The following is a 14,801-nucleotide window of genomic DNA, read 5'->3' as shown; positions in this document are numbered from 1 at the left end:
TTTATGTGTAATGAGCCCAGATTAATATGCACATAGTAATCACATAAGTAAATGTAGCGGTTATCAGTGTAACAGTGCTGTTTGTGTGAGTGTATGTTACAGACAGGGCTGGGTACTGAACTTTGATGCTTTTAGGCACCGACCAAATTGCCTCCATAGAATAGAGTATCAAAAAAAAGCCTTGTCATTCAATACCAAACTGAAATAAGTCAGTGAGCCAATAAGCATGCAGCATGCTTTTACCAAGATCTAATAATGCTTGTGATAGGCTAACGTTACACATCGTAGAGACCTGCTAGAAAACTCTACATTGCGCATAGAAACGGACTCACGTGCGTGTTGTTGCATTTAAAAAGGCTTGACTACAGCGTGCGTCGCGTAGGTGTAAAGGAGCTAAAACAAATTGTAACATTATGTGTAATGTTGTAATTTCTTTTTGTTAAAATGGATTTTATAAAATTGGTATCTAAAAAACTAATGATCAGGAACCGGTAACAAATTCACGGTATCGGTACCGGCATCAAAAAATCTTGAATGATACTAGCCCCAGTTACAGACGGAAATGAAATGAATGAAAATAAAATTATGGCTTAATGAAGGATTAGGATATTGGCCTACATATACATACATATATATATATATACAGTATATACACATACATATATATATATATATATACAGTATATACACATATATACATATATATATATATATATATATATATATATATATATATTTGATTTTTTAATATATATGAATGTATGTATGTGTATATATATATATATATATATATATATATATATATATATATATATATATATATATATATATATATATATATATATATATATATATATATATATATATACACACACATACATTCATATATATTAAAAATCAAATTCTTGGGACAATTTTTGCCCCTAAATCATGGTTTTCAGGGGCATTCTGACATTTCTTGGGGCATGTTTCCCCTTTTCCTCCCCTTAATTTCCGACACAGAATATTATGCGTGCACTGAAAAATCATGATGATGTAGCAACGGTCAAGTCATTACAACTTTTAAAATGATTAAGAATTCCATTTTTATCAAAGTCAGAGAACTGGCATTACACCGTTTATAATAATTATGAATGAAAGTGAATACTGGGGCCAAAAAGGACTGAAAGATGACACCAAATGAAAGGTCAGATTATTTATTCGTTGATCAGATATCCTATATCCTTATTTAAACCCGGATTTAGTCAATTTTATGTTTGTATTAAGACACCATTAAACAAAAAAGCCTTTTTTAAATAAAAAAAAAAAAAAAAAAAAAAAAAAAACTTTTTGTGGTAAAAATGAGTGAATACAAAGTAACATATCACCAAAAGTACTGAATTTGCATCTGTATCAAAAAAATCCCAACAATGTCCAGCACTAGTAAACCAGTTATTCCAGGTCATTTATTATAAAATAAAAGGTGACAAGTAACAGAACAGACTGCAGCGTTCCAAAGGTCATTTTCAGGGAATCAGTCTGTGATCATGAAGGCAATCTGACTGCAAAAAATTACATAACTGTACTCAGTTTTTGCTTTTCTGCATCAGGTTTCAGATTCAACTACGTTACTGAAGGATACATCAGGGAATGTAATTAATTATACTTTGTTACACACATTTCTTCCCATTCTGACTGGATTACTATCCTTTCATCTAAACAGGACATGCAACCTGCAACCCTGGGTGTACTAATAGTGTGAATCTGCATTCCTACACACACAAAAAGGCATTTCTGTTGACAAAAATGACCCCACTACTTGACAAATATAAAAAGGTCACCAAGTCAGTTTATCACCTGTGGGAAAACAGACAATGTGCAAGAAAACAGGTGCAGTAGATGCTAGAATTCACTACAAAAGTCCCATCTGGGGTGTCAGTTTTCATTTTTTGCGACAAATTTGTTTAAATTCAATTAAAGTGGAAACGTGTGATTAAGTTCAACATTATTTACATCCCAATTTGAACATGTTATGTACAGCAGTTTTGGTCAAAGGCAAATTGAACTTGTGTGTCGGGGAACAGGGGTGTTTAATATAAAGTTGTGCAGAGTACAAAATGTAACTCTACCCACAATGAAAGGCAAGCATGATAATCTCCGAAGACTGACAGGATTGGTCCTCTCAAACAAACATTAAATGGTACATGTCCACTGTGGCGGTTTTTTGCTGGCAGGGATCCCCCCCCTTCCCAGCATTGGACGCTTGGTGGGCTTTCCATTAGCAGTTATCAGTTTCTCATTAATGACCGCTGACAAGCAAAGAAAACAGGCTACACCCTCTTACAAACGCGATGGCTGCACCTGATTGGACAAACGCTTCTCACGTAGGGGCTGTCTGCTCAAAACAGATCAACATGGCGCTCGTTTAGAAACTTTCCCTTATTTTACGAAAATAGTTCACCGAAATGTGTTTCTTAAAACATTTTATGCAGAAAAAAATACACTATGCAGTTGCTGAATCAGTCTTCATTTTAGATCGACAACAGTCAGTTTTAAATGATTTTCATGAGTTTTTGATAGGCAGAGAGTGGAACTGAATGCCCCTGATTTGCATAAAGTAGCCTGGGCCTCCACTTTATGCAAAGTCGCCGCGACGCTACCAGAATGCATTGCGTGGCTGCTCACATGGACAATGAATGGGTAGCGTGGAATTGACGCTTGTCAGTGGACACGTACCATGACACGGGTCTACGCTTCTTCATGAATCCCACTGGGTGATGTTCTGGACCACAGCACCCTTCATGCATCTTCTGCATCTACTATGTATACAGCACCATTAGTGCTGGGTCTCGGTCTGGTCCCTGGTAGAGACATGTTCACAGAGACCGCCTGGCACTTGGGAAGACTGCCACAAGGTCAGGAGAGAACGGCGGCAGTGAGCAGCGTAAATAAAACAGCTGTCACCTTTTTATGGGGTGCCTGGAGCCCAGCGACTGTTTCCCACGACTGACCCCTTTCCTTGGAGCACCTGGCTGAGGCAGACCGGCCGGCTGCCTGTGCCTCCCTTTGGCCTCTGGCTCTGAGTCACTGAGCTCCAGGTCGGGACAGTATCCGTCGCTGTCCTGGTACGACCTGGCGCTTTTCACTTTGTGTTCAGTCACGGGCTTAGCCCATAGTCTCTCCTTGGCTGAGCCCTTTCGGGACAGTTTGTCGGAGGCCCGCAGGCCCTCTGTGGTCCGTACCAAGTTAATGGTCGCCTCTTTGAAGGACCTGCCAAAGTGCTCCATGGCAGACTTGCGAAAGCTGTTCTTGTCCAAAGCCTGATTAGAAGCGTCCTGGTCACTGGGCGTCTGGCAAGAACGGTCCTTCTGAGCCACAAACTTCTCTAAGAGGCCGTTCGATTTAGCCACGCACGCCCGGTCTTGGTCCAGTTTTCCGTTACTGTTGGATGAGTGGCCGTGGAGCGCAGCGTGCAGGGCTAAAGGTTTGCCAGTGGGTTTTACAGGCAGCGCTGGGCTGCGCGAGTGGCTCGAGGCAGACAGCCGTCCGTTGGAGCGCTCCTCTCTCCGACCGCGTCCGTGCAGCTGAGGCTTCCCTTGACCCAGCCCTTCACCTACAAGTTCAGAAACATTGCCACTATTGTCCGGGCAGAGCGGCCCATTACCAGATTTGGAGCTGGAATTTCCAAGACTTGAGGATTTGGGCATTTTCAGCTTCAGAGTTATCCTTGGAGGAGGCCGAAACAGCATACTCTCCACTGGTGATGAAGTAGGAAGACCTGACGACAAAGAAAGACATGTTCAAGACTCTATATGCTAGGATTCAAATAACCCAACAAAATATTGGCCAAAAACAAAAGAAGCAAATGACTGGCAAACTGAAGCACAACAGATGGCTCACCAGCAGAGATCTCCTGGTTCAAGAGCTTCACATGCAAGTTGAACATCTGCTCCTGGGCTTTGCTCTGCAACACCTTCAGCTTCTCCCGCCGACTCACCATGTAACACAAATTCCTCACCTGCACAATGACAAAACTGTCCATTAAAACACAAGCAGCACATGTTTGAATTGTATTATGTCTGTAAAGCTCTTTTCTGCTCGCTGCTACAAGACTACACTGACCTGGCATTATTAATGACTGGCCAGGCTATGTTAGGTCATAAATATTCTGCATGTACAGTGCTTATAAAAACATTCACCATGTGGACACAGATTTGATTGTTTTACAACATTGTATCACAGTTGATTAGTTAAGTGTTCTGACACTTACCAAGATAAATAATAAAATGTATGTATTGTGATATATTTTAAGAAAGACATATTAAAGAAAACAATCTTCATAAACCGACCTAAGTTATGTATCCATATAAAACAGGAGCTGAAATCATTTGACAGAAAATTTATCTGCAACTATTTAGATAATTATTTTCCAGCTTCTCCAGTGTGAGGGACTGCTGCTTTTCGTTGCCTTTTATGATTAAAACACCAAATATTTTGCGGTTTTGGACTGACAAGACGTCACCTTGGGCTTTAGGAAACTGTGACCAGCATTTTTCACAATTTTCCCCAAGTCCTGTCACAAATTCTGCATTGGCTTGAGGTCTGACCCAGGACATTAAGATAGTGTTAAAGCCATTTGTGTGTCACATTGGCTTTATGTTTTGTGTTGTTGTCTTGTTGGAAAATAAATCTTTTCTAAAGTGGCAGCTCTGTTGCAGACTGCAGCCAGGATCTCTCTTTAATTTTTGCATCCATTTTACGCTCTACCTCCACGTCCTCCAGGGCCTGCTGCAGATGTGCATTAACAGCAATTCCATGTGGTAAAACAATGAAGAAGGTGAACACTTACTCAATAATGTATGTTGATTTTATAAGACCAGCTCAGGAAATTCAGTAACTTACCAACCCAGACCTAAAACACTTGCAGTGTCTTAGGGTTGTGTTATGTGCACACTGGATCATGGGAGATTACTGAGATGGACATGTTAATATTATAAATAACAATATATTACAATATGTTAAAATGTGCTATACTGAAATTGACATTGATACAGTGCTCAATTGCTCATCAATGACCACAGTAACCTCACTAAAATAATGTGAATTCTGAGTGTATAGGCCAACATGTGAATTCAGTACATAAACCGTCTGGCTCCTTATAAAGAATGTCCATTAAGCAATATATAAAGTGAATACATTTAGGTTAACAAATACTGAATATACTGAGCATAATGCTGTGTACCCAGAAATACCATGACTCAGCACTAAAGATTATTACACTAGCGTGTAAAAAAAAAAAAAAAAACCACCCACCCTCTCCAAATCCTGGCGCAGGTGCATGAACATCCGCATGCGTGTGTGGATGCTGTGCTCCTGCGGCTGCAGCATCAGGTTCTCCTCCTCCTCTCTAGGGGGCAGCAGAGCTTTGTTATAGTTAGCTCTCCTCTTCAGCTTCCAGTACTGAGAGATGAAGTCCACCAGGTACGCGGACATCCCGAGGGCCCGGGCCAGCTCCTCCGGCTGGATCAGAGTGTAGAACTCCTCCTCCAGCTCCTGCAGTCTCTGGGCCCGCTGGCCCACCTTCTCCGCCTCCGCGGGGGGTTTGGAGCGGGCTGGGCTCAGGCCTGCCTCCCCAGCTTTAGACTGGCTGTGCTTGAGGCAGTAAGACTTGAACTTGACTTCGTCCCCTTCATCCAGGATGGTCTTCATCTCCAGGCTGTGCTCAAAGGCGCATGTCACGTGGAAAGGAGTGGTGCAGTTCTTTACCGAGCACTGAGAGGCGGGGGGGTTGGGGGGATGAGCAGGTTAATATGTGTACATGGACTAGAACCCAACTACTGTGGATAACAATATCACGGTAAACGTAGGATTTAAGAATTTACATATTTTGCAGAAACTTGTTACCCAGTAACTTGACTTTACATGATTTGTTTCATAATTTGGTTACTGACTGGATGGTTGTGTGGAATTCCTCAGGAAATATCTTAGTAAGAAAGAGAAAGCTAATAAGGTACGTATAATGGTTATTTGTCATCTTGTTGAATTTACACAGCACCTTTGAGAAATAGTTAGCCTGGGAAAACCCTGATGAACTTCCGGCAAATTTTGGCAAAAAAGTCCGTCTGGCCAAGAGCCCATCTCCAATTTTTCCAAATCGAGGCACCAATCACAACCGTTGAGGCGGGCTTTACACCAATCACAACCGTTGAGGCGGGCTTTACACGATGACGATAGCTTAGCGACGGCGAGCAGCTTTTTGTTTACATTCACATGACGGCCACCGAAGCGCAGCATCCCGTCGCTGCTACGTCACCCAGATCGTTGGTCTGATTGGTTGAAGGACTATCCAATTGCGCCCAGAGGCATCTGAGCGACGTCCGTTGGTGACGCCCCTTTGGAAATGGGCTGTGAATGAGCCTTCCCCAGACCCCCTCTCAGTTACAACTGAGAAGGGTCTGGTGTCAACCAGGCTAAGAAGAGTCATTTTGGGAAATATACTTGTTGAGATAACAGATTGAAGATTGATAACACTGTTGTTACTGTACACTAAATATGAAGTTACAGTAAACAATCAGTTAGCTTAGCTTAACACAAAGACTTGAAACAAAAGGGAAACTGCTAGCCTGCCTGTCCAAAGGAAACATCAGCCAGCCAACACCTCTTAAGCTTTCCCATTCCCATTTTATTATACTGTATCTTGTGTGTTTAATCTGTACAAAAACCAACAGTTTTTGCAGGGTGGTCTTGGCCAGGTGCAGAGACAGTGACAACCAGACTGCACCTTTTTCCAATCTTTATGCTAAGCTAAGCTAACTAGCTGCTGGCTGTAGCTTGATATTTCATTAACTCTTGGCAAGAAAGCAAATAAGCGTATTTCCCAAAATGCCCCACGATTGCTTCAATGTACTTATTGTTCGTTGCAAACGTGACGTGACACAAAAGAAAAGGATCTGAACTCACCTGGATACAAGCACCGGTCTTCCATTTACACAGACTGCAGATGAGAGACCAGCGGCTGGGTGGGATGTGGGACACTTTGGTGATGGGCTCCATCCTCTCGGGACAAGCAATGCTCACCTACAGCCGAGGAAAACGTACGGCATGGTGAGAGGTTATCTAAGGCCAAGAGCAGCGCAGAGGAAGAGGAGGAGAAGTGTTTGTTGATTTACCTCTGGTATCCACAGGGCACAGCTCACATGTGCCCACTTGGTGCCTGCTCGTGTAGCCTTCATGGCACCACCCTTCTGAGGACACAGAAGGCACTGCGGGTCGATGCCGAGGACACACGTCCTACACAGCCAGTTTCCAACAGGCACTTTGACTATGCCGTAACAGGCCTGTGGAGAGAACAGCAGGTTGGAGTATTTTGTGACTGATGTGCTACTTTGAACTAGTCAGTGTGTGGTCTGGATCAACAGACGTACATTTCCAGGATGTCCCTCACCTTCCACTCTGTTTGTGTTACTATTCTCAAAATCCCTTCGCTTTGGAAAACTTCGAGACAGCAAGCTACACACAAAAAAATGGCAAGTTTTGAAGAAAATTTGATAATGTAACAAGGCAGGCCTGCTTGGGGAATGATTGTAAAGATTTAGGAATAATTTTACGGCATTTGTGCTCTAACTGGGACGTTTTGGGACCAATTCGTGGGGATTGCAATGGACAAAGTACACACAGAGATACACTGGTAAGAGCAAATTACATTCAACCATGTTTGTATTGTGCGAACACTTCATTTTATATTTTATGTGGCGTTTTCTTTTCCGGGGTGCAAATGTTTGACCAAAACAAGTTCCTTCCAGAGACTATTTTGCAGAGCCACCGTCGCGTCCAGAGCTTAGCGCCGCCCAAGACCATTGGGATTGGTTCAAAGAAATGCAAACAACCCACAACGTTTTTTTCTCCTATCCCAGAATGTATGTGTGGAGTAGCCAGACTTTAATCCACAGCGCTGTGGAGATAGGTCCGGCAAAGTGAGAATAGTCAGTGGCAACATTCACTTGTAAACACCAAACACTTATTGGGTTTGGGAGAAATGGTCAAATGTGCATTTTAAAATTAAGTGCTCAGTGTTAAAGAAAAACTCAGGAGCAGCACAACTCATTCCACATGACACATGATTCACATCCGCGTGAAAAAGGTTTGGGAGACTTTGATGACTAAAGCTGCTTACACACTGACCAGACGGCCGACCATTGACAGAAAAGCCAGTCAAAATGATCAGTCTCCCCGCGCTGGTCCAAAAAGTGCCACGGAACACACCAAAAAGACGAGACAAGACGAGACGTAATACATCTCTATAACAGCAGGCGGCGCTAATCTGTAACGTTGCCCAAGAAATAAAAACCGGCAGCTGATTGAACGAACGCGTCACATGGGTTTGTTTTCTCTGGAAATCCAAAGCCGGACTGTCATGGCGGCCGTTCAGAATACGATCTCATATTGTACTAAAATGGTTCACTGAAACAGGTTTCTGAAAACATTTTAAGCGAGAAATAGGCCATGCAGTTGCTGAATCTGTCTTCATTTCAGCTCAACAAAGGTCAGTTTAAAAGATTTTCATCAGATTTTGAGAGACTCTAGTCACCTCATTCTGCTCGTCATTTCCGGGTGAGTCCCGACCGAACATGTCAGGTCGGCCAAAATGAACGCCGACAGCCCCCCAGACTGACGACGGCACGGGACACACCAAAGAGACTCGAGTCACCGACCTCGCCAGACTGTCAGACGGCCGATAATCGGCCCTGTGTGTCAGCACCTTTACACAGAAGCATTTAATGAACACTCAATTGAGGGGACAATTAAGCAGACCGTACAGTTTAACCACGATGTGTTATCGTGTCGTGCTGTCCCACCTCTCTAAAGTTCCTGTCTTCCTGAAGGTGTATTTAAACTTATACTGGAGGTGTTAAGTTAGGTGAACCTTTAAGGTAAACTAAGATATTGCAGGCGCCATAAACACAGATGCTAAAGCCTCTCTCTCTCTCTCTCTCTCTCTCTCTCTCTCTCTCTCTCTCTCTCTCTCTCTCTCTCTCTCTCTCTCTCTCTCTCTCTCTCTCTCTCTCTCTCTCTCTCTCTCTCTCTCTCTCTCTCTCTCTCTCTCTCTCTCTCTCTCTCTCTCTCTCTCTCTCTCTCTCTCTCTCTCTCGGAGACAGTCCTGAGACAAAACATTCCCTTATCATGCAGCTGCCTAGATTCCCTGAATCTGTAGAGAGACAAACATAATTATACATGATCAGGTTTGGTTATTAGAGCATGGCTGACTATTTCTTGTCCCCTGACCTGTGACCTATAAATGACCTGAGGTTGTCTAAGCTTTCCCTTTGTCTCATCGTACCCCTACATGGGGTTTCTGGAAATTGCACCAAACTCAGGCACAAAATTGTGTTCTGCTCACAATTCCTTCCTAAAAAAAAAAAAATTCTGATACAGACAGATGTATTCAAATGTTTAGATTTGAATATTAGCAGACATGTCGCCTGTATGATACACTCGTGTTTACCTGATGCACACAGATGTTGCACTTGTCACAGAACACCATGTCGTTCCCTTCTTCACTGTCGGGGGAGCGGCACACGTCGCAGATAACGTCCTCGTCGTATTCAATCCCCAGGCCTTCCACCGTCTCAATGGCGTGGTTCATGTTGTCATAGCACTGACTCTCCAGGGCCTCCATGGTGCGCTCCATTGTCAGCTCGTCTATGGGCTCCTCTCCTGAAGGACAAACAAGGATGAAACCCCACACGGTCAGAGAAATCTCAGCAATCCAAATCTTAATGCTCTAATGTCCAGCGTAGAGAGACAGATGTCCATGTTCGTATATACTGACTTTACTGTCCAACAAACAGCACAGTGTCAATTTAGTATCCCCGGATCCTGATGCTTACCCATGCGGTCCAGCTCTCTGTTGAGCGCATGCAGCCAGTAAAGGTCCATGTCGTCCAGATCGTAGCGACACATGGCCTCTGCCAGCTCTTTGATGTTGACATAACCTGGTTCTGTTGACTCCTGGCCCGAGCACTGGATGTACTTCCTCGGGTGGGTGTAAAGCACCTCCTTGGGCTTCTCCACAATAACTCTAAACACAGAAGACACGATCAAAACCTGTCAGCGCTGCAAAGCTCTGACTGATTCATTTGGTGTATCAAGTTGTAGTAGCACACAGGACTGAACAATATATAGTTTTTCTATCATAATTGCAATATCAACTAGCGCAAAAACCATATTGCAAAAGGCTGCGACATATCGCGAAAGACACTAATAGATATTTTTTGTTAGTTGAAAGAAAATCAGTGGAAAACTGCACTTTGAAATGTAACTGTTATTCTTTTTTTCAGTGGTACCTTTTGTGTTCAATTCAATGTTCAAATTGTTCCATAAAAGAATGTTGGAAATGATTTCCTTTCATTCTTTTTAAATTCAACAAGCAATTTGTTTTATGTTAGCAGAATACTGAGAGCAGCAGAAATGCAGAACTGAGTCAATTTGATATCCGTTTATTTATCACAAGTGTTATCATTATTGAGATATTCAACAACGGTATCAACTATTTTCCTCATATCGTGCAGCCCTAGTAGCACATTTAGACTGATTTGTCCACAGTCAGACCTGTGGGAATGAGACCGAGTTACCTGACTGACGGTTCTGGGATGGTGTCTGGACTCGCCGGGACCTGGACTCCCTTCTCCCACTCCTGCTTCCAGGTGTCTGCCAGCAGGTAGTAGTCCTCTGGGGACACATGGTGGGAGTCAGGCAGCTTCATGGCACTGATCAGGTCTTTTCTGAACACCTGCGGGAGAGGCCGTGGCACACAGTCAGTCAGACACCGCTCCTCCCGTTTAACAACACTCAGCACAGAGCAAGGATGGACACTTACTTCAGCCGGTTTCTTCGGGTTGGAGGCGGGGGTTTCAGGTTTGCCGCCATACTTGTTGGAGGAGCAGAACGAGGTAGAGGGACCTAAATAAAGAAAGAGGGTGTGAATAAAAGAGCAGCAGGGGGATTTAATAGCCCTGATTTTATGGTATGGGGTCCTCTAGACAGATGACTCACTCTCATTGTCAGAACTGTCGCTGCTGCTTGAGGACCTGAGACGTTTCATCCTGTAACATCCTGAGGAAGAGGACAGAACACACAGAGAAAACGTGCAAATTAGGGAATTAAGAGTGTGTATGCATGCAACTTTTGAAAGATCTTTTTCACTGGACCAGTGAGCTATAAAGCAACAGTGTGCACTCAGAAGATGGTTCCTCAACATACATTTCAAAACAAAAAGCATGTTAGTAGATTCCTCTGAGAAACTCTTAACCACTTCAACCCAACAAGCAAAATATAAAAAGGTGTTTTAAAAAAAAAAAAAAAAAAAAAAATGTAGTTGGGTCTGCTTTTGCTAAATATTATGGCTGGCCAGAGACATTACTGTGCAATATCCAGGACCAGTATATTGACCTACTCTTGTAATGGTATCGGTAAATAATTATAAAAACATTATTTAGCAGACAGAATTATTGTTTGGCATTAGTGCAATATGAAAAGCTCCTAATTTTTCTGATTTTGTTTTTGCATTTGCTTTAACATTTTTGACAGTTTAAAGTGAAGGGAAACAGAGCAGGCAGACACTACAGGTTCACAGTGTGTGTGCCTTTAGCCTACCGAACTACTGGGACGGCTCATTAAAAGGTTTTAAAATACTGAGGGACTCAAAGCCAGAGTAGCTGCAAATACAGTACGCTGTTTCAACAGACAGGACATGCCTCACATTCCCCATGAGGGCAGGAGGGGTAGTAGGGGGAAAAGCATCAAGCCAGTTCCCCTCTGTACTATAGTGTAAGAAAAATACACTAATGCCAACTGCCTGAAAAATGGCACAGGCAGTTTGGTAGTAGTTACAATGTCCAAACTGGGGTCAAAGACATAATTCAGTGTGATCACAATAACTTAGACTTAGAAAACTTGAATGTCCCAGAGAGGACATTTGTTGTACAGTACAGGCATATTGACTCATAATCCACAAGACAAACATTGAACCAGACATCTACAGCACTATTTATCTAACACATAACATGCACACATCAATAAATATAATACAGTAAAAAGGAGTATGTTGCAATTCCCTAACAGGCCTAATGTCATAAATAAATTAAACTACTGCACATTACTTCACATATATTCCTCCTCCAGTCATACCCCTCCCCACAACTTATTTAATTGAGTTATTGCCATGGGAATGAATGAGTTTTTTGCTCGGTTGGTTCTGGCGTTAGGGTATGTATATCTATGACCAGAAAGGGAGCGGCTTGAACACCACTGACAGTGGATGGGTTGGATCCATGCAAACCTTGTCTAACACCTCAGTAAATCACAATGAAACTTTTATATCACAATTTGTCCATCATCAGTCACTCCAGGATGTTTCTTGACTAACTGTTTTAAAGTTAAAATCTCACAACACAAACACACCACAGTGTGCTGTCTTCACCTCCACAGCAGAGCAGCAGAGCCTGTTGCAGCTCCACTCAAAACGCCTGGCATCTGTTACTGACACGAGTGTTTCCATCTCTGAACGCAGCTAACTTTGTGCGTTCAGTTACTAAAGAGTGATGTATAAACAGAGGATAAATTATGAATAATATGAATATATGAAATGTGTTTGGTCTGTTAAAAGATAAAGCTCCAATTCTAACTGGATCAAGATAAACATATATTGTTACTATAATCCCTGTGTTTCCATTCAGTGTTGTCAGTTCTATATAAAAATGCATGACTTTCTTTTCTCATTCTTTGTATGCCTTTAAAGTACTCTAGCAATGAAGCGATTAGGCAGTTGACTGACAGAAAATTAATTGGCAGCTCTTTAGATTATCAATTAATTTAAAAGCACAAATGCCAGAAATGTACTGGTTCCAGCATGTCAAATGTGTGGACTTGGTACTTTTCTCCGTTTTATACAATTATAAATTATATTTTTAGCACATTTTTGACCAAATACATCAATGTCAATATTGCGGCGATATTGTAGGGTTGGCTATTATTATTTTTAAGATCATTTTTTGGGCATTTCCACCTTTAATAAAAGGCAATTAATAAAATAGCTAGTAAGTCTGGTAAGTTCAGAAAATGACATCTGTTTACTGTAATGCAGCCTTTAAAACCAGGAAAAGACAACACTTATATCATACATATCCAAAATTTAAGACAATATCCAGCCCCATATATCAATACAATAAATATATTGCCCAGCACTAATTATAAACTAAATATCTTTGGTTTTGGACTGTTGGAAGATGTGCCTAAACTAAAAAAAAGAATCGATAATGAAAACGTATGCATAGTATTATTATAGTACTCTCTTCAATAGGATACTGTTTGGCATTTTGCACAATGAGAGGAGGGTGGGAAGTTTTTGTCAGACTGCAAACATGGAAAAAGTGAGTGTGGGATGATTTACCATCTACTACATCCAACAAGTAGTGTTGTGGGAGAGAACTGCATGAAAGGTTAACAGACAGTGTTGCTGCAGACAGAAAATAGACCACAACAAGCCGGTATACGTGCAGTTTAGTGTCCCAAATGATGAGGGTTATTTATTTGATACAGGTTGCCCTAACCCTAACCCAAACACCTGTTAAACAGGTGGTTTAGCAGGTTCATAATTAAGGACATTGTATGGGGAATTTGGGACACTAAACTGCACACAGAATCTACCACAGGGAATTTGGAACACTAAACTGCACGTATACCCCACAAGCTGACACTGACTAATACTGCTGCGAATGTTAATGTGGATACATTACAGGGTGTGAACAGACAACTCCTGCTCCACTAAAGGATATGGCCTAGACTAGAGTCAGTCACCAGAGGTCAGCATAACGAGAAAAAATATAAAGCCAATTTAATGCTACCTACCCACATACATACATACATACATACATATATACATACATACAGTGTATGAACCTGCGGAGGGCTGCAGGGTATGAATGTGCACGGATATGACATCATACTGTAAGGTTTCTGGGGAACAGGAAACAATGACTAAATTCCGCATTGTTTACATTTATTTCCTCGCATATTGCATTGTAAATGTACTTATGTTTGGGTGCTAACTGTGAGTAGACTGAGCTACAAATAGACTGTGGGCTTTTAGAAAAATAAAACAGTAACAACCAAGTGCCTGCCCTGCCCAAAGAGCGTTGTTGGCGCCAAACACAGGCAGGCCTGCAGCGGCTAGCAGGCTGCACCGCAGGCTGTGGAGATATCAAACATGGGCGCCACCATCGTGCAAAGATGTCACTTCCTAGAGCCATTAAGACGAATATTCATACAGCTCAACTGGGTTCATTATTCAAAGTAGTAAACGGGGAACAGTCAAAAATACGTTTACTAGTAGTCGCTAACATTAATGTTGTAAAGAAGCATAAAGAAGAAAGCTAAAAAAGAGCAGGCCCCGTGGCCTGGATAAACCATCCAGGGCAAATCCTGGCACATTGAGCCCCACTGAACACACGAGCATATTGTTCACATTCCTCCCATCTTACCTTCAGTCCACGCGCTGCTATCCGCTTTATTCCAACCACATATGAGTCCAGACAAAACATTCACCAATAAAAACAGAGGCTCTTGTTCTAGCTATAGATTAAATTTGGGAATGTTGTATCCCTCCACAGTCAGTGGGAATCTCCAGGGTTGGTTGCAATCTGTTCACCACCACGGCAGGCACAACAGCTCTATTGTACCACGCCTCCCGCCGGGTCCTAAATCCCGCCGCTTTCCCTCCAACCTAGGTGCGCTCGATTTGTCTACAATTAGTCCTCAACACTGAT

The 14,801-nt window shown here is 42.3% G+C and overlaps 1 protein-coding gene across 2 annotated transcripts; it reads right to left on the bottom strand.

The window, feature by feature from the left end:
• Positions 1 to 1,298: 1,298 nt before the first annotated feature.
• Positions 1,299 to 14,777, bottom strand: jade3 (jade family PHD finger 3). 2 transcript variants are annotated; one of them, XM_028587019.1, is made up of 11 exons: positions 14,517 to 14,777; positions 11,032 to 11,091; positions 10,856 to 10,938; positions 10,611 to 10,768; positions 9,867 to 10,057; positions 9,482 to 9,693; positions 7,149 to 7,316; positions 6,940 to 7,056; positions 5,293 to 5,751; positions 3,880 to 3,997; positions 1,299 to 3,757 (listed from the first exon to the last, which is right to left on the bottom strand). In XM_028587019.1, exons 2-11 carry the CDS (start codon positions 11,078 to 11,080, stop codon positions 2,940 to 2,942), a joined length of 2,373 nt encoding a protein of 790 aa, XP_028442820.1. In that variant the 5' UTR covers positions 11,081 to 11,091; positions 14,517 to 14,777; the 3' UTR covers positions 1,299 to 2,939. The 2 variants fall into 2 exon arrangements, with proteins under 2 accessions (XP_028442820.1, XP_028442821.1); XM_028587020.1 differs by lacking the exon at positions 5,293 to 5,751.
• Positions 14,778 to 14,801: the final 24 nt, after the last annotated feature.

Source organism: Perca flavescens, chromosome 9 (assembly GCF_004354835.1).
Source record: "Perca flavescens isolate YP-PL-M2 chromosome 9, PFLA_1.0, whole genome shotgun sequence".
NCBI lineage: Eukaryota > Metazoa > Chordata > Actinopteri > Perciformes > Percidae > Perca > Perca flavescens.
Note: the sequence above shows the minus strand (reverse complement) of the source record. Positions and strands in the feature narration are given on the sequence as shown.